Source organism: Bipolaris oryzae (genome assembly GCF_000523455.1).
Source record: "Bipolaris oryzae ATCC 44560 unplaced genomic scaffold scaffold_128, whole genome shotgun sequence".
NCBI classification, from domain to species: Eukaryota; Fungi; Ascomycota; class Dothideomycetes; order Pleosporales; family Pleosporaceae; genus Bipolaris; species Bipolaris oryzae.
The window spans coordinates 24,053-46,942 of NW_006911404.1; the positions used below are offsets into that span (position 1 = coordinate 24,053).

At 50.3% G+C, this 22,890-nt stretch overlaps 10 protein-coding genes across 10 annotated transcripts; 6 read left to right on the forward strand and 4 right to left on the reverse strand.

The window, feature by feature from the left end:
* Positions 1–108: 108 nt before the first annotated feature.
* COCMIDRAFT_50778 (uncharacterized protein) lies at positions 109–1,095 on the reverse strand (the record flags this gene model as incomplete). The annotated part of the gene is made up of 1 exon (XM_007692412.1): positions 109–1,095. A coding segment is annotated over one exon (987 nt), but the record flags the coding sequence as incomplete, so codon positions are not given.
* A 448-nt stretch (positions 1,096–1,543) lies between these two features.
* COCMIDRAFT_28559 (uncharacterized protein) lies at positions 1,544–2,935 on the forward strand (the record flags this gene model as incomplete). Its single annotated transcript, XM_007692402.1, has 1 exon — positions 1,544–2,935. One exon carries the CDS (start codon positions 1,544–1,546, stop codon positions 2,933–2,935), a length of 1,392 nt encoding a protein of 463 aa, XP_007690592.1.
* Positions 2,936–3,272: 337 nt separating this feature from the next.
* COCMIDRAFT_7601 (uncharacterized protein) lies at positions 3,273–4,437 on the reverse strand (the record flags this gene model as incomplete). The annotated part of the gene is made up of 2 exons (XM_007692395.1): positions 3,273–4,161; positions 4,223–4,437. 2 exons carry the CDS (start codon positions 4,435–4,437, stop codon positions 3,273–3,275), a joined length of 1,104 nt encoding a protein of 367 aa, XP_007690585.1.
* A 1,739-nt stretch (positions 4,438–6,176) lies between these two features.
* COCMIDRAFT_7602 (uncharacterized protein) lies at positions 6,177–7,660 on the reverse strand (the record flags this gene model as incomplete). The annotated part of the gene is made up of 2 exons (XM_007692396.1): positions 6,177–6,938; positions 6,989–7,660. 2 exons carry the CDS (start codon positions 7,658–7,660, stop codon positions 6,177–6,179), a joined length of 1,434 nt encoding a protein of 477 aa, XP_007690586.1.
* A 299-nt stretch (positions 7,661–7,959) lies between these two features.
* On the forward strand, positions 7,960–9,543 carry COCMIDRAFT_102366 (uncharacterized protein; the record flags this gene model as incomplete). Its single annotated transcript, XM_007692413.1, has 4 exons — positions 7,960–8,079; positions 8,133–8,210; positions 8,267–9,242; positions 9,293–9,543. The coding sequence occupies 4 exons, from the start codon at positions 7,960–7,962 to the stop codon at positions 9,541–9,543; spliced, it is 1,425 nt and encodes a 474-aa protein (XP_007690603.1).
* Positions 9,544–10,605: 1,062 nt separating this feature from the next.
* COCMIDRAFT_102337 (uncharacterized protein) lies at positions 10,606–10,881 on the forward strand (the record flags this gene model as incomplete). Its single annotated transcript, XM_007692414.1, has 1 exon — positions 10,606–10,881. The coding sequence occupies one exon, from the start codon at positions 10,606–10,608 to the stop codon at positions 10,879–10,881; it is 276 nt and encodes a 91-aa protein (XP_007690604.1).
* Positions 10,882–12,943: 2,062 nt separating this feature from the next.
* On the forward strand, positions 12,944–13,924 carry COCMIDRAFT_28563 (uncharacterized protein; the record flags this gene model as incomplete). Its single annotated transcript, XM_007692403.1, has 1 exon — positions 12,944–13,924. One exon carries the CDS (start codon positions 12,944–12,946, stop codon positions 13,922–13,924), a length of 981 nt encoding a protein of 326 aa, XP_007690593.1.
* A 512-nt stretch (positions 13,925–14,436) lies between these two features.
* Positions 14,437–14,980, forward strand: COCMIDRAFT_102304 (uncharacterized protein; the record flags this gene model as incomplete). Its single annotated transcript, XM_007692415.1, has 2 exons — positions 14,437–14,527; positions 14,652–14,980. The coding sequence occupies 2 exons, from the start codon at positions 14,437–14,439 to the stop codon at positions 14,978–14,980; spliced, it is 420 nt and encodes a 139-aa protein (XP_007690605.1).
* Positions 14,981–15,172: 192 nt separating this feature from the next.
* On the reverse strand, positions 15,173–20,149 carry COCMIDRAFT_102314 (uncharacterized protein; the record flags this gene model as incomplete). The annotated part of the gene is made up of 3 exons (XM_007692416.1): positions 15,173–17,841; positions 17,896–19,849; positions 19,925–20,149. The coding sequence occupies 3 exons, from the start codon at positions 20,147–20,149 to the stop codon at positions 15,173–15,175; spliced, it is 4,848 nt and encodes a 1,615-aa protein (XP_007690606.1).
* Positions 20,150–20,746: 597 nt separating this feature from the next.
* On the forward strand, positions 20,747–22,646 carry COCMIDRAFT_102343 (uncharacterized protein; the record flags this gene model as incomplete). Its single annotated transcript, XM_007692417.1, has 2 exons — positions 20,747–20,804; positions 20,854–22,646. 2 exons carry the CDS (start codon positions 20,747–20,749, stop codon positions 22,644–22,646), a joined length of 1,851 nt encoding a protein of 616 aa, XP_007690607.1.
* Between the last annotated feature and the right edge of the window lie 244 nt (positions 22,647–22,890).

Here is a 22,890-nt window from a genome sequence, read left to right on the forward strand (position 1 = left end):
TGGAAACCTTTCAAGCATTCAAACAAGCCTAATTTGCGTGTACAATAAACCACGCGGTCTTGTCATGAATCCTCAATGTGAACTTGGAAAAAAATCTTCAAACTACGTAGGATGATACGCCTTATACACCTGCAACGCCCCCTCGACACTCTGCACCACGCCAAAGAAAACCGTCAGGCACAGAATCACCATGGCAACCCAAAACGTATACCACTGCGCCTTATCCCGCCTATCCCGCCATTGCTGCACAATCGACCTCCGATGCGGCGCCTCGAACACCCTTTCCAGCGCCCCCAGCCTCTTCCTCCAATACCTAAAGTCGCTCCCTCGACAATCCCTCAGTCTCCCTAGTTCCAAAATCCGCATATCGACGCCCGCCAAGTGCGGTGAATGCGCAACCCACTCCCTCGTCTTCGCATCGCTAGCCGGGAAAAGCAGGGCAAGCGTATCCAGCGTTTCTGCTGCTAGACCATCCGGTAAGACGCCATCTTGCCATTGCAGAAATGACGCGTGGTGGAAGATGTAGAGTTGCTTCCCACCGCGCGAGAGGTGCAGGTGGTCTGCTAGATTACTTGTCCAAGTGATTTCGACGCCGCAGTAGCGGTGCAGTTTGTAGGCTGTGAAGTCCTCGCCAAACAACATGTCTGCGGCGTCATGTTCGTAGCTTGAAGGGTCCTGCGGTACGAAGTGTGAGCTGAGGAGGTCTTGCAGGCTGGATGAGGGAGATGTCCAAGTGAGGGAGTGCTGGGTTCCGCGGCGGGTGTAGGGTAAGGGGCCGATGTCTGTCATGCTGAGGAGGCGGGCGACGAGCATGACGGAGCCTTCGAGCATGGTGTCTGCTTCTTCGGGGGTTCGGCGTCCTTGCATGGAGGGTTGGATGTGGGATTTTATGTCGGCTTTTGGGGTTGAAGAATGCATGTGTTGTGCGATGCATTGGACATCGGCGTGTGTGCGGATTGTGGTATATTTGCCCTTTTCGGTTTGGAGTGCGGTGTTGCACTGGGTGTTGTAATAGAGCATGTATGGGGCCCAGTGAAGATCGGATGAGTCAGTGGTGTTTGGGGCGGTTTGATGCCATAGTTTGGATATGATTTCCAATTGGAGCTTTTCGTCTTCAACTGGTACACTTGGGTTGTCTTGGGGTGACATTTTTCTTTGGATATGGTTGTCCTAGAAGAAGGCTGTTGATAGTGGGGACTGCTAATCAGGCAATAAATATGATGTTGCTCAGCCTGCATGCTGAAGCGAGGGATCAAGTTGCAGGCTACGCGATAGTAGTGTGCAGGAGGGACTGCGCCTCGCTACTTGCAGATGCGCTCCAGCCTTGGACCGGAAATGATAGGATGAGAGTTTCCTTGCTGCGCCGCAGGCACACTGGCGCGTCTGGGGTTGACCACCCCGCTATCTGCACAGCCGTACTCCCCTTCTTACTAAACCCCCTCTTACTTAGTCCTCAATAGCTGCGTTATCGTCCTCAATCGTTCTGTATCACTTTTCAATCCTGAACGTTCTGTATCACTTCAATTCGTAGCCAGCCGTCACTATGTTCGAGTCACGTGTCCCAATGCTTCGGCGCACCCGCCAATTCACCTCACCTGAGGAATCCGTAGGAGAACTCATGACCCGATACTGCTGCCTCAAGTATCCCCCATGGCAAAAAGATGACCTATGCTGGGAGGTCCGAGGCGAGGCCTTGAAGGCCTATAACAGCTTCAGCCGCCTGGTATGGAAGAAACTTGAGAACGAATGCACTGAACGACCTGATCGCTCGGGTCTCATCATCAGTGTGTACATGATTGGCTACTCTCCATCTACAGCCGTCCCTGTTTTTGTGTTTGTAAGCAAAAACAGAAACGCAGCCAAGGAAGCGCAGAAAATTGTAAAGAAGAGTGGAATCTTGAAGCGGTATCCGGGCTTCGAGACTGCGATTATGGATCTCTTGCCTACTGGGAGTTTGGTCCTAGTTGCTCAGGGACCCAAGAAACAAAATCAAGATAGTCTGTCCGTTCCGGGTCGGCGCGAGGTGTATTATGATCCCAGATTCGAGGTTCAGTTGATAGGAATGGCACTGTATGTAAAAGACAACGATGGGACGTTTCAGAAGGCCACTGGCAACGCAGTGGTCAGCGAACAGGGACTTGGGTACTTTACAGCTGCACACGTCTTCCAAGCACAAGATGTGGCGACGGAGCCTGTTATCGGATGGGGCGAAGACATCAGCGTCGACGATGACTCGGACGCTGACGAGTTTGATGAGGAAGACCTCGAACTCCTATCACGATACAGCCAAAGCTCGCAGGAGTCATTATCTCCCGATCTATCCCAAAGCACAACCCTCTCCGACTCATCCCTCCCATCCCCATCCTCAGAAACAGTCGACGCCCCATCCTTACTCCCTACCCCCGCCTCTTCCTCCGCACACCCAGAACCCTACGTGAACCGCACCATGCGCCTCGACGACATCGACCTCCACCACCTCGGCCACTGGACCCCCACTGCCCCCACTTCAACCCTCAACCAAGACTGGACCTTAATAACCATAACAAACGCCACCGTTCTCTCCTCGCTCTCCAACCCCCTCACCCAGCCTCCCCCTAAACCCCTTCTTCCCCCTTCAACCCCGCATCCGCCTCACAAAGCCAAAGTCGTAATCCACACAACATGGGGCCGTCTCCGCGCTTCGCTCTTAGAAACACCTATGCTGTTGCGGCTGCCTGGGAGCAGTAAAGTGGCAGAGGTGTTGCGGTTTGAGTATAAGGGCAGTCTGGGCGTTGCGGACTGCGGGTCGTTGGTCGTTAGGGAGGCGAATGGGGAGGTGTATGGGCATGTTGTTGCAGGGGCGGCGGAGGGAAGGGTGGGTTATATGGTTTCTTTTGTGGGAACGATGGGGGAGATGGAAGGGGCGGGGTGGAGGATTGTTGGGTTGGTGGAGTAGAGGGTGGGTTTGGGGTTGGTGATGGTGTGTTTTATGAAAAAAAGGGGAGGTTAATATTCGGTAAGGTTGTTTAGATGATTTGAAAATGTTTGTTTTGAATAGTATCCATCTTACATGAAGGCTATGCCTCGACTCCTACTAGTTGTTTGTGAAAACATTCTGATATGTGATTTGGCTACGCCCCTGGCAACAACACCCTGTAGAAAGAAGAGTAGCATGAATAATTTCTCATCATATATTACAAAAGAAGCTAAATATGCGGGTATCACTACTACAATTTAGAGACGCAGTTCTATCTAAATTATGTCAAACAAAAGAAAAAGAAAGAAATATATCATCACACCTCTTTTTCCTGCACTCTAAACGTCTTCTTATGCAAAGGAGTCTCATCCCCAAACACGCTGAGCGCAGGCGCATCATTACTGCTCCTTGAGCTACTCTCCACAAAATCCCTTTTATCAGTCGTATCCTTGCGGTCCTCATGTGTAATACGGAGTTCAGTGTGACACTGAATACCCCCAAAGTCGAGGCTCTCATCGCTGTCGATCTTGCTGAGACCCGCGCTACGCATATTCGAAGGGTTATTACGCTTAGAGCGGTTGGTAAGGTGGAGGGACTGTGCGGCGGCGGCAGAGCGCGAGTGCGATTCGGGGTCGGTGGTGCTGTGGAATTCTTCGGGGCCCATGTCGTTTTGGGATTTGCCTTGCGCGAGACGGACAACGAGAGAGGCCATGGACATTTCGATGTTGAGCTTGACCATGTAGGCGACGGGGTGGAATTGGATGTAGACGACTTGGTTGCGGAGGAACATGAGGCCGATGAGGAGGGCGTCCATGGCGATGGAAATGAGCATGAGTTTGCCGTTGAAGCTGATGAGTGGCGCGTATTTGGTTAGGCCGTGCTGGTTTACCAGCCGGATCTTGACGGTACGCAGGAAGTACCAGTTTAGTGCTGCGTCGACGATGAGGATGAGGAGTTTTGAGATTTTATCCCATACGTTGTTGATCTTGACAAAAGTTTCGTGGAGAGGAGGACTTGTGTGGGAAGGAATCCAGATGCAGAAGACGGCAATGTTGATGGCGGTGATGAAGATGAAGGTACCCCATTTGAGTTTCTTGATCGTACTGCGGTGTTCGGCAATGAGTGCAATTCGATTGATGATGATTTGCATCAGCAGTTGGATCTCAAACACCCAGAAAAACAGGATGGAGAACAAGACTGGTACACTGTGGCATTGTGTGTTAGTTGGTGTTTCTTGTAGCAATGTTGAAGAGAGGAACTACTCACCTCGGCCCAACTGTACCATTGAGAAAGAGCCATCCAATGACTCCAATGCCAATATTGACCACAATCTCACCCCATACCATGTAAATATAGGCAGAGCGTAACGGGCTGTGGTTCCGCCGTGTCTGCTTGATTGCCTCCCATACTGTCAAGAAGCCGAAGCCAAGTGTGAAGCCAGCAGCAAGGGCTGCAAGCTGGAAATCTTGTACAGATGCCATTCTGCTCCACAACTCCGAGTCGAGTCTGAGTCGATTCCGGGGAAGAAGAAAACTCGGTGAATTAAGATCCTACCGGGCAAAAGTGCGGGGCCTCTGCAACAACAATACATATATCATTCTAGACCCTTGCAAGGGGATGTTACTGCATCGGCAGGTGCACAGGTGCCGTGACGAGATCTCGAATGGCGAACTGACTAGTCATGGGTGATTCTAGGCAGGACGGCTTGTAGCGTGTAGTTGAGCTGCGAGCGAACGGGCTAGCTCCTCTCTTGGTCTTCTGTTTCGCCAATCATTGTCCGTAGACGCCACTCACTAAAATCCTGAGACTCTTGTGGAGTAGAGACGCGGGTAGCGTTGCACGGTACAACTGCCCCGAAGTAGACAGCAACCCGCGCCACTCTCGACATTGCGGGCACTACATTGTTTAGCAGATGTCAAGAACGCGACGCGAAACTCCGTTGCTCAAGCCTAGAGAGGGGCCAGGCGCGGTAGATATGTAGGTATGTTTGTGTACCGTGAGTATACTTCCAAGCGCTTGGAACCTCGACACTACTTGAGATCTCCCCTGCTCATATGATGTGGGTCTGCCGATCATGATTGACATGACCATGCAAGCACAAGGAACATGGTCCCGCAATTCCGCTTTAGTGGAGGAGAAGTTCGCATGGCTCTGCTCAGGGAGGCCTTGCCGTTGCTCTCATGAGTCTGCTGTCGCCTTTGTTGCTTTTGCGTGGTAGCTGCTGTCATAGCAGTAGTGCCCCAGCCGCAACCGTCCTTTGTCAAGATTGAACATCTGCCGAGAATCTAGAGTTGCCTCCCGACCACTGCAACCAATTGATGCAGTCTCGAAGAATCGCTTACTCGCCTCTAGCGTCATCGGAGCCAGCCGTAATCGCACCGCGGCCCCTGACTACGAACGTCGGAATCGCCGAAGAAGACCCGCAGGAGGTGGTGTCAACATGCTTGGTTGAGTAGTTCCTATAAGTAGCCTTAAGCTTGGCCATAATGGCCGATCTTGTCCGAGCTAGCCAGCACACTAACACTCAAGTTACAGATGCGGCATTTGTCACGCGGATTTTGCAGTCGTGTTCTTTCATCTACAAGAATATACGTTCGTCCTTGTTAAAGAGGAGATGCGCATGCAGTCCATGTAAACTTATTAGACGAGATGTTGTGTAACGTGGTGCCGAAGATCCTCCGGATGGCGTTCAGCCCCATCGGTAGATTTTCGGTACCCGCCAGTCTGGCTGCACGAGATGGTACCGCGTAGTTGGTAGGTTTTCCGCGGACCGACTGTCGCGTGCTTTCAAGGTCCGCTAGAGTTGCCCGGTTTGCATGCAAAATGAGCTACACACACGCTAGAGTATGAGTAGCCCATGTTTCACTTTTGCCTTCCCCAAGCATGTTTGTAGATCACGAACACGAGTGTGGGCCAAGACGACACTACTTTTTTGGCAGTAGACTATGTAAGCAGCGCTTGGTAGAATGGGCGTATGATCGAACGGAAGTGGACCTGTCCGACAAAGTAAGCCTACCCGATGGAATGAGCCAGCAGACTCGCAATGTCGCTGAGCAAAAGGAGCTGGGATGAGTAAACACACGCGGAGAATTAATCGAATACACGTCAAGAAGGTTCCGGAGGGATGTATCCGGTAGTTCCTCTTTTCCGCCACTCTCACGAGTCAATGCAGACTCACCCGTTCCTGGCCATGACAAAGCATTCAAGACCTGATGGCTAATCAATCTTCTGCATCAATGCCAAACTCCTCCTGAACCTCAACAATCCTGACACCCCGCTGGTCGGCGATTAGCCCCATGAGACCCTGGCCCGCATCCTTCAATTCATTATACTCATGCAGTAGCTTGATGTGTTCTTTGACGACTTTGTTCGCTGCAGTCATGATGTCCGCGTCAGTAGGCTCGTCGTACCGTCCATCTGCGCCACCGTCAGAAGACGCCATTTCTTCCATAAGAACCTGAATCGCCGGGAGACTACGCAGAGAGGCTAACAGGGCAGCCTTGTGAGCTTTCAACTCCGATAGAGTGGTTTCCTGGGGAATTCTTGGGGGGCGCATAGCGGCTGTCGGCGAAGTTCCCATAGTAGGTTGGTTTTGAGATTCGCAAGTGGAGTTACGGGGTGCACCACTCGCATTGAGATCATGACTTTCAGGGTCCTTCAGCTGTGACGCCTGTTGAGGTGCGGAGCTTGGATCCTGAGGCTTTTCTTGGAAGGGCTGAATTTGCGGTGTGAAGGTAATGGACTCCTGTGCGCCGACTATTGACTCATGATAAGGAATGCTTGGCCTGTGATCACTGGTATTTAATCGTGGTTTTCCAGCTTGGATTTCACTAAGATCGGGATGCAGATCAGCATCGCCCATGTCCTTGGGCGCGGACAAGGCTGGTGCTGTGATGCCTGGGGTCGTTGGATTTGAGGAGTTGATTGTTGCTGCAGAGATCCTTGTCGTGTCAGATATGCCCATGGCTTGAGATCTGTGCACCTAAATTGTGTGAGCAAAGACACCGGAGGACGAGCGGGTTAAGAACAAACTGCGCTCTCGCTTGGATAAATCATGTCTGCACTCTGGATTGCATTTTGGTCCACGTCGTTCGATCTGGGCTGTGATGAGTTGTCACGTATGACCTCATCTTTCACTACAACTGTTTCTCCATGGGCAGTTTGCGATTGGCATGCACTGGAGATGTCTCGGGTAGACTGAGGGCAAGCGTCTTTTGGCGGAGAGGCGCTGTCTGGAGTTGGTGAAGCACTGATGGGCCACGATTCCCCTGCTAGTGACTCGGGTTGCACCGTGCTTCTGTTCGCAACTGGCGCATGAAGGGCTCCGTGTGCAAAACCCAGCGGGTCTATATGCGCGCGGACGGCTCGTTCATGAGGACTCATTTGAAGTGCTGCTCCTTCCTCTTGCGGAAGCATTGCGTCTTGGGGCTCCACGTCCGTGTAGTCAGTACCAGATGCATCGGTATCGACTGAAGCGCCGTTGTGACCGAGATCCAAGCCAACGGTGCTCAGTGGAGCCGTATTGGCGTTGGCTTGTGGGTGAGCTTGGTAAGTGCAGTACGCGTCCTGAAGGGGCTCCTGTGGCGCAGCAGAGGCCATGGCGTGGAGCTTAGCCGCCACATCAGATGAACCAACACCAGGCGAAGACATGACAAGCTCCTCGTCCGAGTCAGCAATCTCTGTGACGCTCTTGTCGAGAGCCATGTTGGCTGATGTCAAAGTTGCAGAGGGGTGTACAAGTGTACGTTGGTCGTAGTTGTTGTGGTTCGGCGGACGGAGCACGGCGGAAGCCAATCAAGGGGCCGGCAGGTTCACGTGAACTGGAAATTGCGACGACGCATTGCATTAACACGAGAACAATCACGGCCTAGGGTCATCCCCCCCTCCCAACTCCTGCCTTGATACGCGCCTGATGTGGCCTTGAAACTCTCCACGTCTTGCAAAGGATCCTCATAACCCACCGGCGCGCCACCCGAATTGCCCTCTGAAGCCCGATAGACGACATGGGCCTTATCACAACAAGAGTGGCCGTTGCCACGCTCCTCTGCAGCACCATGGCCACCGCGCATGTCCACGAAGTCAGCAAAATACAGCAAGGAGATACCGTCTCCCAGGATCCGATTGTACGCGCTATCAAGAAACGGCGTACTGTGGGTACCAGCTAACCTTTTGGCAGGATTCGGTGCTATGGACACACATCTTGGTACAGTCGCTCGCGTGGGGCATCATCTTCCCCACGGGAATGGTCTTGGGCGTACGATAGCCGATATTCGCATACACACAGCAAGATCAAACTAACATTTCTACCAGATAATACGATCCAAATGGCACGTTCCCGTACAAACACTCGGCTCTATCCTCGCAGTCATCGGATACTTCCTGGCTCACCACCATGGCGGCAGACAGTTCTCCCCTGACAACATCCACGCTAGATTTGTTCCCGTCATCATGCTCATGTTGATTTCCCAGATCGCCATGGGCGTTTACCTAAAGCTTCATCTCGAGAAAGGCATCAACGGAAAGATTCGCAGCGTTGTAATCAAGGTGCACGGAGTGGTCGGCAAGGCTCTACCGGTCATAACATGGGTCCAGTTCCTTTTCGGAGGCATCACAGCTCTGGGTTTCTGCAGGGCCGATCATACCGGGCAGTGCCTGGCTCACTTCATCATGGGTAGCGCCTTCATCGCATACGGCATCATTCTCTTGATCTTGCTTTTGGTTGGACAGATGTGGCTGCGGAGGACAGGCAGGAGCCAGGAGTTCTTTGATTCGATTGTCATTGCTGCCTGGGGCTGTGTCAACACCTTTACCGAGCACCGATGGGGACACCCGTGGGTTCACAACGACCTTCAACATACATCCATGGGCATTGTGTGGTGGGCCGCTGGTCTGGTCGGTATCTGGCTCAGCCGAAAGCGAAATGGACAGCCCAAGCGCAACTTGATTCCGGGTATCGTCATTCTCATGACTGGATGGGCCATGTCGGCGCACCCCCAGCATCTCCCTCTTTCGACCATGATTCATACCGTCCTTGGATACACCTTGATGGCTGCAGGTGCTGCGCGTATCATTGAGATTTCGTTTGTGCTCAAGGACAGGACATCTGTCGCTGCCGATGGCTCAGACCCCAACAGTTTCCAGTACATGACGCCGTTTCTGCTTATGGCAGGCGGTTTCATGTTCATGGGAGCTACAGAAGAGCAGATGCAACTTCTTTCTGATGCAAATGTGACCCATGTGTCGTATGTGCTGATTTTGTTCAGCGTTGCTTTCCTCTTGTTCCTCTGTAAGTATCCCATGGTCTTTCTGTGTTTTCTTCAACTAATATGGTATCAGTCGTCAATATGCTCATTCACTTGTACGCGGTCTACTCCTGGGAACAGGACGACAAAGCTGATGCCGAGGCGCCTCATCTAAACGGACTCGGTGATGGCAACGGCTACAGTAGAGTGGATCGCAGAACAGTAGGTGCAGACGAGTTCGAGTTGGAAGGTCTCGACTCCGACGACGACAGCAGTGTAACATATGGAAGCGGCAGCGGAAGTGGAAGAAGCAAGGAGAGCAGGTCGTTTGCTGCACAGCACTAATTGATGAGGTTCCCCAGCATCTAAAATTCCGCATTAGTTTCCATAGAATGGCGTCATGGCAAGCATAGTTTGAATATCTGATGGTGCGATTTTTCGCCATAATTTCATAACACATGATATACCACAATCTTAGACTTTTTTTTTCCTCCATACTCACCTCATCCATATTTTGCCGGTCCAAGCACCTGTTTCCGCCCCCTACCCCCCCTACCCCCATGGCGCACCGACACTCTCACCCTCTCGCCATCTCACGTGGGCATGTCGCCATGGTCCTGCGTCTCACACGTGGCAAAAAAAGGCCGATTCTGTTGGGCTCTGCGGCAAAGAATAGCCGCAACATGGCAAAACAGCCCAGTTCAACCACGAGATTTTTTGCACACTATGACACATGGAAATGGCTGTTAAAGGTAACTTGTGTGTCAAACACTGCTTCTGCCATGTTTATGTGGTGGGTACCACTTGCGGTATATAAAAGGTTCTGGTGTGGCTGAGCCGACGGAAGCCGAATGGGCCTGTTTGCTTAGCATGTTACCGGGTTCGACTCGGGAGCTAGACTGGTGTGGGAGAGTAAATGGTGTGGGTTTTACTGCTTGTGGGATGATGGATGCCGGAAGGGGAGTTAGTCAGGGCATCTTGGGGGTGGGGAGGGCTTAATTGTGACGTCTTGCGGTGTGGTTTTGACGTTTGGTTCTGGGATTTGGATTTGGTGGACTTGGGTGGTGAGATTCCTTGAAGGTGTAATTGACCCACCTTTCTAGAAGACGTTGGGGTCAAGAGGAAAATTCGGGGGTAGTGCACGTGTTGTAGTCTCACGATCTGGGGGGTTGGTGTGTGTGGATTTGGGGAGAAATTTTTCTGGCCTTGGTTTCTTGACGGAGGAGTTTCTGGGGGTATATAAAGAGCGTGGAGAGGGTTGTACCATCGACAAATTCACCAATATCAAGTCTGCACTGTATTACTGCATCTGCCACTTTTAGCTACAACTATCTACTTAAAAGTCCATTTGGCAAAACAAACCTCACCAACCAAACCTACTCAAACTCCACATACTTCACAAACAAAATGAGCTCCACAAACTCCACCCCCTCACCCTCCATCCCCACCACCCCAGCCGCCCACTCCCGCCGCGCCTCACACGACTCGGCTCACGACGCCCACCACTTCGTCGTCCTCCAGCAACAGCGTGAAAACGAGGAAAAGACACAGCACAAGATCAACACGAGCATCAAGAAGATGTGGGAGGGCGTCAAGAGGCATGCTAGTGAGCATCATCGCAGTGTTAATGCCGCATATATGGCGAGCTATGGGTGCGGGGCTCCGGGAGGTGTGAGGAATTAGGACTGGGAGATTTCTTTAGATTTGCGGGGAAGGGAGAGAGAGGGAAAAGAGGTGTGGGGAAAATTAGGAATTCTGTTTTGAGAATTTGACTTGCATTTGGATTTGATGTGGGAAAGCGGTATACCCCTTTACGAAAACGATTTTAATGCGCTGAGGAAGAGAAAGAGGGGGGGGATCGAGGTAGTTGCATAGAATGGAGTTTGATATTGTTATTTTTTCTATATCCAAAGATGGGGAGTAGTGTGGTTGAGTAAAGAGATGCATATTGTATCCGGAATTGAATGAATGCTATTTCCATCTGGGTTATAATTTATGTTTATTTCAATGACATAGTAACTGTATCATTGAGTACAACATACAGTTCGTGAATGATTTTGCAGATAACGCAGCATACACTTCAATCTACATCACCATTTTCAAAGTGATAGCTTATCCGTGTTGACAGGGATGAACTGGACATTATTGGTTGACAGGAGTTTTTTTTATTAGATTAAATCATAACAGTCTTACAGCTCCTATTGCAGTGTTGATTTCACCGCTTTCACTTGGCTCCGCAAGACACTGCATCGGCGATGGGCTCTTGACAGCGGGTCGAAGCAACGCATACAAGCTAATGTACACTTAAGCTATGTATTTCCTTCTTCCACGCATGGTCGTTATCTCAATGCGGAGTAGGGCTGAGAGAAGGTGTATTGGTGATATGCTTGAAGCGCGATGTTGTGACTAGCAGGGGTAAATGTGGTGACTTTGGGTGCGTCATAACGTTGCGTGTTTGATTTCTTTTATGTCTGAAATCAGCAGATCAGGCGTAGCCTGCTGTCCTTTCGTGAGAAATGCGTTATGTTTACAGTCGTATTCTGACTAGCAAATAATAAAAAAGTAATAGATGAGCTTTGTGCCACTCAAGATATGTCCCCAACTCTTGCATGGGTGTTTCTTAAAAAAAAGAATTGGGTAGCAAATTCGAAACTTTGAACGGAATGTATGATAGGCTTAATTCTCACTATCCTGAGAATCTATACACAGGTATACCAAAACGCTGATTAGCTAGACAAAATATGACTGCAAATATATTGTGATAAGCTGACACACTAAGCTCAAGCTAGAAACAGACAGGCCAAGGTAATCACGAGAGATAAAAACTACTGTTAGTTGTTTTGCTCACCGTACCCGAATAGCGGTATCGTACGATGTGATCTTAGGCGAATATATTGTGGTCATCCTGCATGGAGGTCGTCCTATATTCCTCTAAATACGTTGATTCATGTAGATCCGTCAATGCTTTTTCTTTGCTTGTGTGACAGTTAATATCTCTACGGCTTAAATGCCGTCGGCGGAATTGAATAAGTGGGCCGGAAAGCGGCACGGCTCGTGTGGGCGGAAAGTCCATTCAGAACACGTACATACCGCATGTATACGAAAGCACTTGCATTAGAGTACGTCTGCTAGTCACATCGGGGACTTTTACCGATGACATTTAGGGGCTGATCGGTCAGAGTTATCATGACACTCTTGGCGTCATGGTTAGACTGAGTACCTTCACCGGTATTTTGTCTGTGTATACCCAGAAAGAATACCCTGCGAAAGGGATCGACAACCGGGGGACCTCCAGTCAAGAAATCCCGCTATAGTTAATAACTAGCAAAACCATTACATCCACCACTTATCACAAAGAACGAGTATCACCACGCATGGCTCCTCATAAACGCTACATCTCTATTTTAGCTTTAAAAGTGGCCTGTGAGCGGAGCCAATAGTACGAGACCGATCAAAAAACTCTAGCCTCAATCGTATTCATGTGCCGGTGCATAGGAAGCAGAGTACTATTTCAAACGCGGTTAGTCTTATTCATATTGGACCGAACAAGTAAAACATAGACCTTCCCTGATACGGGGAATTTCAGAATGAGTATGCAGTCGAGATGTGCATACTTACGTCAAAGACTTCAAAAGCAAGGTTTGTTAGACGACGATTACATATCACGGTTCAATCTTGCTGGTGAAGCGAAATAAACCTTCCCACTTCATTAGCAAGCAACAAGCTACAAGCGAACCCCAACGATATGGCTTCCAAACCTCTTATCCCTTCTCCAGATCTCCGTGTCCGTATCATCAACACCGAAAGCAGACTTGCACTCTACTCAAATGCGCGAGATAAACTAGGACTCAACCATGTTGACATTTCGATTCCTTACCGTGACCAGTACTGGTATGTCAGGCCGGGTCAAGGCAAAAATGCAGGCCTATACTTAATTGTATCTGACTACAACGATCGCGCCATTTATGTCGATTTTGAAAATGGTCTCCAGTGGGGCCCTGCTGGAACTTCTGCTCCTGCAGGCAGCTCGGATCTCCAGTATTTCGATTTGGCACAGCAACAAGGCAAAGGTATTCGAGCAGGTCAATTCCGCATCTATAATCCCACTAACGACGGAGTTCTTTTCTCAAGAACAAATCAACAATACGAGATTGGGTGTGTCTCAAATGCCATGGGGACCTTCAATGACCAATGGTTCACCTTTGAAGCGGAACCACTGGAACTCATCAACATTGAATTTGACCTCAAGAATACTGTCACGGAATCTGTCCGACCCGTGAATATTCACTCACAAGAAGCGACAAATGACACTTCGGAACCACAAACACCCCTGATCGAGGTTCTAAAGACTACAGAACAACAGTACACTTTTGAGTCTGAAGTTGGGCTCGAGCTTGGCATTTCGACTAAATTCAGTTCTGGGATCCCTGTCGCCGCAAAGGCTGAGGTAAAGATCAGTGCGAAGATCCATACAAACTTGTCGTGGGGCATTGCGAACAGTCATTCTCAGACCTGGAAAAGCTCTGTTCCCTTGAACGTCCCCGGACACAAGACTTACAAGGTTACTATGACTGTGACCGAATACACCATCAGAGTGCCCTTCAAAGCGAAATGGAAATCTCCGGCAACCAAGAAGACGATCGTTACTGAAGGGGTTTTCAAGGGTATCAACAGTTCGGAATTAAAGACCAACTACTACGAAGTCCACAAAACAAAGACTCCTTGAAATTGCAGGTAGTATTTATGGACTAAGAAGTGATCTACTGTCTCGATAGATTTTTGGGGTAGTTCTACATATTTTCACTACATGTTGCGTTTCAGTCATACTTGTTTGCAACACAACCTCATAGTCTTTCAGGGTGAATATGTGCCACATGAACCGTGAAAATAGTGATTGAACCTCCCCAAAGCAGCCAAGAAGAAGAAACCCTTCATCCTAAGCACAATCAGTTTAAAAAAAAGCCACATCTCACATCCGCCCAGCCTCGAACGCTCCCAACAACTCAACTCGGAGCTAACCACCTACTAGCGCCGGACTTTACATGCATTACAACATACACCTGCATAGCCCAAGCCCACCACCATGTCAGACCGTAAGCTGAGCATTGTGTCTCTTATCCTGATACTAAGTACAACCATACCCCGCATTCTTACCTCGATGAGCCCCCGCCATATTATTTAACGTACCCCTCGCACCTCGTAAAGGAACTCTAACATCCACAACGAAACAGAACCATCATGGCAACACGATCCATTCCCTTCATCCTCTGCGGCCGAACCCCCCAAATCGCAAAAGCTGTACGCGAAGGCGTAGCACCAGAATACCACGGTAAGTCGCTCTTCTCTCCCCCATCCCTTGTCCATGGTCAAAAAAGCAATGCTACTGTCTACTACTACATCCACCTCCCTTACGTCCACATCCCAAACTAACCCCAACTGCTCTCCACCAACAGTCCCCCACACCTTCCTCTCCCTCGAAGATGCCAAATCCAACATTCCCCCTCTCCTCTCCCCCACCAACCCCTCCCGCCCCGTAGCAGTCGTGCTCGGCGGCGGCTTCGACGACGCCATGTTTGCAGAGATAAAAGAGGCGTGTGATACAGCACAAGGGGGAAAGGAAGTCGCGTGGTTACGCACGGATATAACGGGGAAGGTGGAGATGCCCGACATGAATGATCGTGAGGCGTATGGGAAGGCGATGGGGGCGAGGTTGAAAAGAGGGTTGGAAGGGTTGGGGGTGGGGAGGGAGGAGGGGGTTAAGGGGGGTGTGCATTTTTTCTAGGGGAGTTGTGGGGTGTGGTTAGGTAAAGTTGTTTATCAGGTATTTTTCTAGGTAGTATCGAAGCGCTAGTTAATCAGTTCGCACGAATTCGCAAATGACTTGAGAACAGGGACCAGATTATTTCCAAAAAAATAATAATGAAAAGGTATATTAATTTCTACCACGCTGGATAATCTATCGTGGGGCTTTCGCTCAACTTTCTAAATCATATAACAAACAACCGCCAGTACGAAAATTATACACAAACGCCTTGCCTACGGCGTCTTCTCCATCTCCATTCGCCTTAGCTTCCACCCACTTAGCCCTATACCCTAACAATAAATCATGTAATTCCTGGAGGTATTTTCGCTCTGCTAGTGGCATCCTCTGGATGAAGTAGCGCCAAGAATCCGGATCGCTGAGTCGCGTTTCCTTGAGGAGATTCATGACCTCTTCCTTTGACTCAATGGCAGCGATGGGCGCTGATTGAAATTCAGAAAGGAGTTCTGTGGAGCGGGACTGCGCAGCTTCGACAATGGACCACTTGTTCGACTTCTTTGAACGGTGTTGGGCGATGAGAACGTCGACGTTGGCTTTCGTAGTGTTGGACTTGTTGTTGGGAGCTGGTGCTGGAACTTTGATTTGACGAGCTGCTGTGCCTTCCCGTTCTTCCCGATCGCGGAGCTCGTTGCGTAGGTAGTTGAGGAGATTGGAACTGTGCATGTCTGTGTCTTCCTTTTTGGCAATGGATTTCACTTTGAGCTCGGGTTTATCTGGTGCGACGCCGTGCTTGATCACAATAATCCAGCTGTGCCTGTCGTCTCGATAATGGCGGAGTATGTCTTCGATAGAATGCGCGTCAATGGCGAGCTCGGCTGTGTAGCCGTGAGATATGAGCTCTGATACCATTTTGATTCCAGTGGTTCGGAGGATACTTGGATCAAAACTGGCGACCAGGCAATCGCAGCGGCGAGGCATCCATGAGAGAGGCGGGGTATCGTCGTCCGCCTGCTTCTTCAAAAACATTGACTTTTCTGGCTTCTTGATGTATCGAGCCATAGAGTTGACCAATCTATCCCACCCTAAGTTTACACCAACTGCGTGATATGCAGGTAGCGGATGGGCGTGAGTAGAACCAGTTGGCCGGTATTCTTCAATCAGCTTGTCGTACCTTCCGCCTGCAGCAAGCACTTCTCGCTGCTTGGTATCAAATAGGCACTGGAATAGTATACCCCCAGTATAAAACCTCTCGTTGAAGCTACTGAGGACATTGATGTAGACTTTCCGCTTCACATTCCAGTGCTTCATGTAATTGATTACCGAGGAAAGGTGTCGGAATATCGAATGTGTCCGTTCGAGGTATTTTGTTCCCTCAAAAAGTCGCTGCAACTTCGCAAAGGCCTTTTCGGGTGTGTCACGCCAATCAAATCTTGCCAGGTCGTCCAGCGACGTTGATGCAATACCGATGTCGGAAGAACGCAACTCATTGCGGATGGAGTGCCAGTTGTTCTTCAGTATATTGAGCTTGCTGAGAACAGCCTTGACTGCCGTACGCTTAGGAGCAGGAATCCTGCAAAACTCCATGACGATTTCCAAGAGATCGGCGTGATTCAGGTGAAAACACATTTGTGTTGATCGGAAGGAGGGGAACTCGTCGATGATTTCATCAACAACCTTCAAAACCTCTGATTCCTTGAGAGCAAGATCAATCGCATCATATGAGACAATGTCAAAGTCTGCCTCACCGTTACTACGCGGAGCACTTCCAGTGTAGTTCTCACGGTAAACCTGACCGATTGTAAATGTCTTCTCGAGGAAACCACCTCCCCGACCGATGCTACGAGCATACGGCAACGTCAGATCGTAAGGAAGCTGAACAAGAGTCCCAGAAGGATCGAAGAGCTTCACGACACTGCTGTTCGCATAATGATCAGACCATGGCAATAGAACTTGGCGCTGGATCTCCACCGCGCCATGGCCCCGGAAGATCATAGCTAATCTGTCCTTGACGAGATTCTGTAGAAGTACCTCATTTGCCTTGATTGTTTGGTTAGCTGTGCCGAGATCCCAGGCATAATCTCTTGCTTGTGTGTCAGGCTTGTGAGAGAAGAGGGCAGCCATCATCTTTGCATAGTGAGGAGAGTTGCGATCGGAAAGAGCCTTGATGGCTTCCTTAACAGCCTCATCTTCCATCTGGGCAGGTACTTTGCCACTCCTCAATAGCTCAGTACAGCTGGGTCTTTCCGACGGCCGGTGGCTGATAAGGGATTTGATGATGCTTCCTTGGAGTGCTTTCTCAGGAGCCTCGAACTCCGGAGGAAGTTCATGTTTCCGCTCACGTAATGATCGAATGACCTTGTCTCTCTCCATGGCAGTCCTTAGAGGAAAACACATCTCAAAGAAGATGATCCCCATCGAGTACATGTCCACCTTGTTGTTGTAGTCGCCGGTGACACTGGAACTTAGCTCTGGAGCTACGTAAAGCGCCGTGCCCACGCTTCGTGTCATGTCACCGCCATTATGGCTGTCACCGGAGGATTTTGCGTCCGGCCTCTGGTATTGTCCGCTGGTGGCCAGTCCAAAATCACCGATTTTGGGGATTTTAGCCAAGTCAATAAAGACATTGTCCGGTTTGAGATCCCTATGGATGATGCCATGTCCGTGTATGTGAGCAAGGCCTTCGAGAATCTGTCTAAACAGTCTCCAGTACTCTTCAGGGTCATCGTATAATCCTCCACGAATGAGATCACGAAGCGTTCGCTTCTCACAGAATTCCATCTGGATGTACAGAATTGATCTTGACTTTGAAAGGTTGGAGTCGGATAGCGTGCGTCTCTTAATTCCCGGTGGACTGTGACCGATGCTAGCTGAACCCTCGTCCTCTGTGGTAGGTTAGTACAGTACTGGAGAAAAAGTGCCAGAAATCTTTTACTGACCTGAGTCTGATCCGAAGATGACAGCGCCAACATCTTCATCCGATTCTGCATCCGATCCAAATTCAATCTTGGGGTACCCGCTGGAGCTGATGAAATCTAACCCGCCACCGCTCTTGCCATGAATCCCGCCATCAGTCGTAGTTGTCGTCGTAGTCGGAGAAACGTCCGAACCCCAATCAGAATCGTCGCCGTCTGATGATCCAGAGTAGTCGTCGTCGTAGTCCGCTTCGGCTTCAGGCCATGCTGTGTAATAACGCACTACACAACTGTGATTGAGCCGAGATAGAAGCATGACCTCGGAGAGAACCTCGCTTAATGCAGCAGCGGATTTTTGCTTGATCTTCTTGATGGCGTAAGTGCGACCATCAACCTTGTTGCGTGCTTTCACAACTTCGCCATATCCACCTTTCCCGAGCCGACCTTGCTCGACCCAGTCATTCGAATATCGCGAGTATGTTGGAACCATACCAGAGGAAGATTCACGCCGTAGCCTGTATCGACCCAGCGAGGTTGACGAATTTCTAGATCGTACTGGAGTGCGTGGTCGTTCATAGACATCGACGTCATCGCGAAGAAACTCGGAGGGGATGAGGTCAAAAGCAGAGTGTCGCTTCTTGGGATCTGGCTTGAAGAACTTGCGTAGTATCTCCTGCAACGACTCTGAACAACCAAGGATATCGGAGAGGTCCTTTGGAGAATTGTATTTCTCCGGTACGTCAAGCCCAAAAAGCATCTGGAGGAAAACAACTCCCATGTCCCACACATCTGTCTTGCGAGTGTGCTGTAAATCCTGGGACAACTCGGGAGCTATCCAGTAGAATGTCCGTGGAGGCTTTGCCGTGAGTCTGTCCTTGGAGAAGCTTTGTAAACGATATAATGAGTCTTGAAAGCCGGCGTCTGTCAGGTGTACGCTCATTCCGCCACCTGAAGACCTCTTGAGCAGAATATTGTTGGGGTGAAGGCGTTTGTGCACTACACCGTTTCGATGGTAAAAGTCCAGTGCTTCCAATATCTCGATGGTCCAGGAACGGACTCTTGCAACTTGGAGCGGGCCATCATCAGCGAGTTTCTCGCCCAGAGAACCTCTGTCGGCGTGTTCCATTAGGATGCTGATTTCCCACCCAGCGTCTGGCATGTTCTCCACCTTGAAATCCAAAACTGTCATTATAGCAGGTTGTCGTAGCCGCTTAATCTCCTCCATCTCGTCTTCAAATGCCATGATAGCCTTCTTCAGCCCAGGGTCAGCAGCAGTGTTTCCGCCACCGACTCGAGCACGCTTCAATACTAGCGTGAGTGCTACGGGCGTACCCATGGGCTTGACCAATAGTTGTTCGGTAAGGGGCCCAGAACGGAAAGGGAGCGGATTCTCAACTGCGGTGCACTGAATCGTAGTATCCTCATGCTGGATGGAAGTGGTTCTGTCAAATGAAATGTAGTTGGCGCCATCTCCGTTGGGAAAGTCTGGTGGTGGGGTCATGACTGAGGCGCGGTTCTTCTTGCGCTTCGCCATCAGGTCCTTCCTCCGCATCTCATCACCAACCATTTGCTGCAAAAGCCGTTCTTCTTGCGCTTTCTCCTCATCCCTCTTCCTCTGTAGCTCAGCTTCATGCTGGCGCAACTGCTCGGCCGCAGCCGCTTCTTGCATAGCTCGTTCGGCATCCAGGTTTTCGTAGGCTCCATCGGTTTGGCGGACTGCAATCTCATCCTCAAGTATCTCTTGGATCCCGGTCGCTATGTCGTACATCATGACTTCTCCGACCAGTTCCTGAGGCCGGCGTTTCAGTAGCCCATAGAGCTTATCCCAAGTGGATCTTCGCAAGCTGCTGCAATCTTCCAAAGTCAATTCGGGTAGTGATCTAGGGTAAGTAGCTGTAATCTTTGCGCAGAGTGTAACGAATATGTTTTCATCTGAAATGGATGTGAGTTTTACGCGCAGTACGCGATCAGTAGTTTTCTGTCTTTTAGTTAGAGGGTGAACCGACAAGGGGCCGAGTGACATAGTCCTTAAATGGGGGGGTTGGGTACGTACACTCCAGGCACCCTTGGCTTCTGATTCTTCATAATCGTCCATAAAAACAGCCTTTAGGACTTCGCGCTCATCCTCCTGAGCCTTTTCATAGGTCTCGGAGGGCTGCAAGGTGAGCGGACGTGGCATGTCCCCAACGGGACCCGCCGACCGCGTGTCATCGGTGAACTGGGATGTGGATGCATGGTGTGCTTGTTTCTTGTTCTTTGGTGTTTGAGGCGGTGCCATAGTGGGCTACTGATGGATGCTTGTATGGGCCGTCATACATGTGGTATTGACGGATACGGACAGACTAGCAGCCATGGCTGCTGCCCTTCACATTGCAGACATTTCGAGTGGTTAATACGGCAGCGAAAGGGATGGGGTATGACGGAATGTAGAAAGTTTGCGGCCAGCGCATGCGCAGGTATGAAGTAGCGGTCGGTGGGGGCGATATGTTGGCGAGCCCCGCCATCCTGGGACCGTTCCGCGTCATCCCTGCAGGCACACCTTCAGCCGCCAGACGCGACTTCCCCGTGCCTCGACCACGGCAGGAGCTCCAACCAACACCATCGCAACTTGAATTTTCACCAGAATAAGCCTCGAAATGGTCGCATAGGGTTTCCAAGTGTGATAACACCTGTTTCCTTCATGTGCGACTTGTACCGTGTTGGGTCTCTTGACTGGTAGCCCCCAAAGCCCTTGTTTTCAGCGAGTAAACAAGCCGCCAAACAAACCCCATCCTTGTTCCCAGCAAGGACCACCACCCTCACCACCACCACCACTACTCCTCACCTCCTCCTCCATACCCTAGCCCCGACATCGCACTCAAACAGTCACGTCACCATGTTTTCGTGGATTACTGGTCCACGTATTACTAACGTAATAGAGGACCTGCAGCCTGGTTCGTCTCATTGTCGTGCGCGCCAGCCGAGATCTGCTAACAATAAAAGAAAACAACTACGAGTCCACATTCATTGAGCCACCAGAAACGCCAGCCCATCAATTTGCCGTCAAGGCCTTCAAGCACGCCATATTTGGGACACCTGCGCCCGAGGACGCCGACGATGTATCCAAGAAAATAGAGAGAAAGGCAAAGATAGACGCAGCAAATGCCAAAGCATTCGTGCTTCCAGTGCCCAAGGAGAATGGCCCACCCATATCGCCGTCGAAACAGCCGGGCGGCATCCTTATGACACCAGGTACCGCTAGCAAGGGGCGCAAGCAGGTGTCATTTGGATCGCAAGTTGTAGACAACGAGGGCAAGCGCGGCAATATTGGCAGGAGCGGAATACCCAACGACTGCCCAGGCAAGTTCCCGAGCCCTTGGACTCCTGGCACACAGTTGAAGCTCGACCCCGAGAGCGAAACACGGCCGCGCACTCGCCTCACCGAAGCCCTCCTAGACGCACGCACGACTACCCAGCCAAAATCAGGTCAGAAGCCCAAAGCGCGAGATGACAGCGACATTACAATTGACCTAGGAGCCCCGCGCTCTGAATCGGGAAAATACTGGAAGGAGCAGTACGAGAGTTATGCGGACAAGAGCGAGAAAGAGATGAAAAAGGTCATTGCCAAGCAACAACTTGCAAAGAAGTTCGCCATGAAGAAAGATGGTGAAGTAACCGAACTAGTGGCCAAACTGGAACAGGAGCGCAAGCGGTATAAACAGCGTGAGATGGAACTGGAGCAGCAGAACAAGGACCTCCAGGAGCGCCTTCGCAAGGCCATGTCAGAAAATATGTCATCAAGCATCGAGATTGCATCCCTCAAGTCGCGATTGGCGGTCCTGGAAGGCTCGAACACCGCACCTTCGTCAGGGCTCCCACCAAGCAAGACGCCCTTTGAAATCTACGAAGATGGAGCCAAAGACGTTTCACGACCTCCTTTGCGTGGATTGGACCTGGATAATTCGTTTGCCCCATCCAACAGCATGGCGTCCTCTACCAAGGAGAACACATCGCCCATGTCTCGTCGTGTCCGCCGCGGTACTATTCCTGATACACTGAATCGACCAATCGTCCCTTCTAGATTCGGTACTGCAGAAGGAGAGACCTCTGCACTAGAAAAAGCGCTTGCATCCACTCAGCAGGAGAAACCACCAAAGTCACCTCTGAAGATTCATAGATCCGAACCAACGAAAGAGAGCCATACACCCAAATCGATGGCCACGATCCAGCCGTCCAGTCCATTACCGATGCCATCACCGCCCAGCGATGACCTTTGGCTAGATGTGCACAACGACAGCTCAATAGGGCAAATGGACAAGATGGCCATGCCTATTTCCACAGGCCAACCGTACACAAGGCCCGAATGGAACCCCCCACCAAAGAAAAACCGGGTATCGAAATTGGTTCCAAACGACAGGAAAACAGAAACACTACAATCTCAAGAAAAGGCCGTCGTGTCAGAGAAGAGTGAGCAAAAAGCGGAACCCCAAAGGCGAAGAGACCGTGCGACCCAAGAAGCTACCCATATTCCAGAGCTCGAAGCAACGTCATCACAACCCAAAAAGGAAGCCAAACACAACTACAACACATCAAAAGATGGGGCGTTGAGAAGTACTGACAACAGTTCTCGCCAACCCCGTACCGACCCCAGAATAGACGATAGCAAGGTCACGACACGTCATACAGAAGGATCCACAAATGTCAAGAACGACCGAAATCAAGTCCGTGATAGGGACCCAAGGAAAAGGTTAGAGGAGAGGAGGAAACTGAGGAAACAAGCTGCTACGAAGTGTTGATTAATACCTTTAATTGTGGAGTTGGAGTTGGCGGCGCACGTCTCACTATGCTTTGGCCTGTCTTTCTATTGTGTTTTGGCGGCAAGCACTTTGTTGATTGGAGTCACATTTTACACTAGGGGTATTTTATTTGGAGACTACACGATACCTTTGCATGCTTTTTCGCTTACAAAATCCATCTTACATTCATTCATTCCATGTTCCACGCACACATTGTGATGCACTCTGTCTATCATCTAACTGG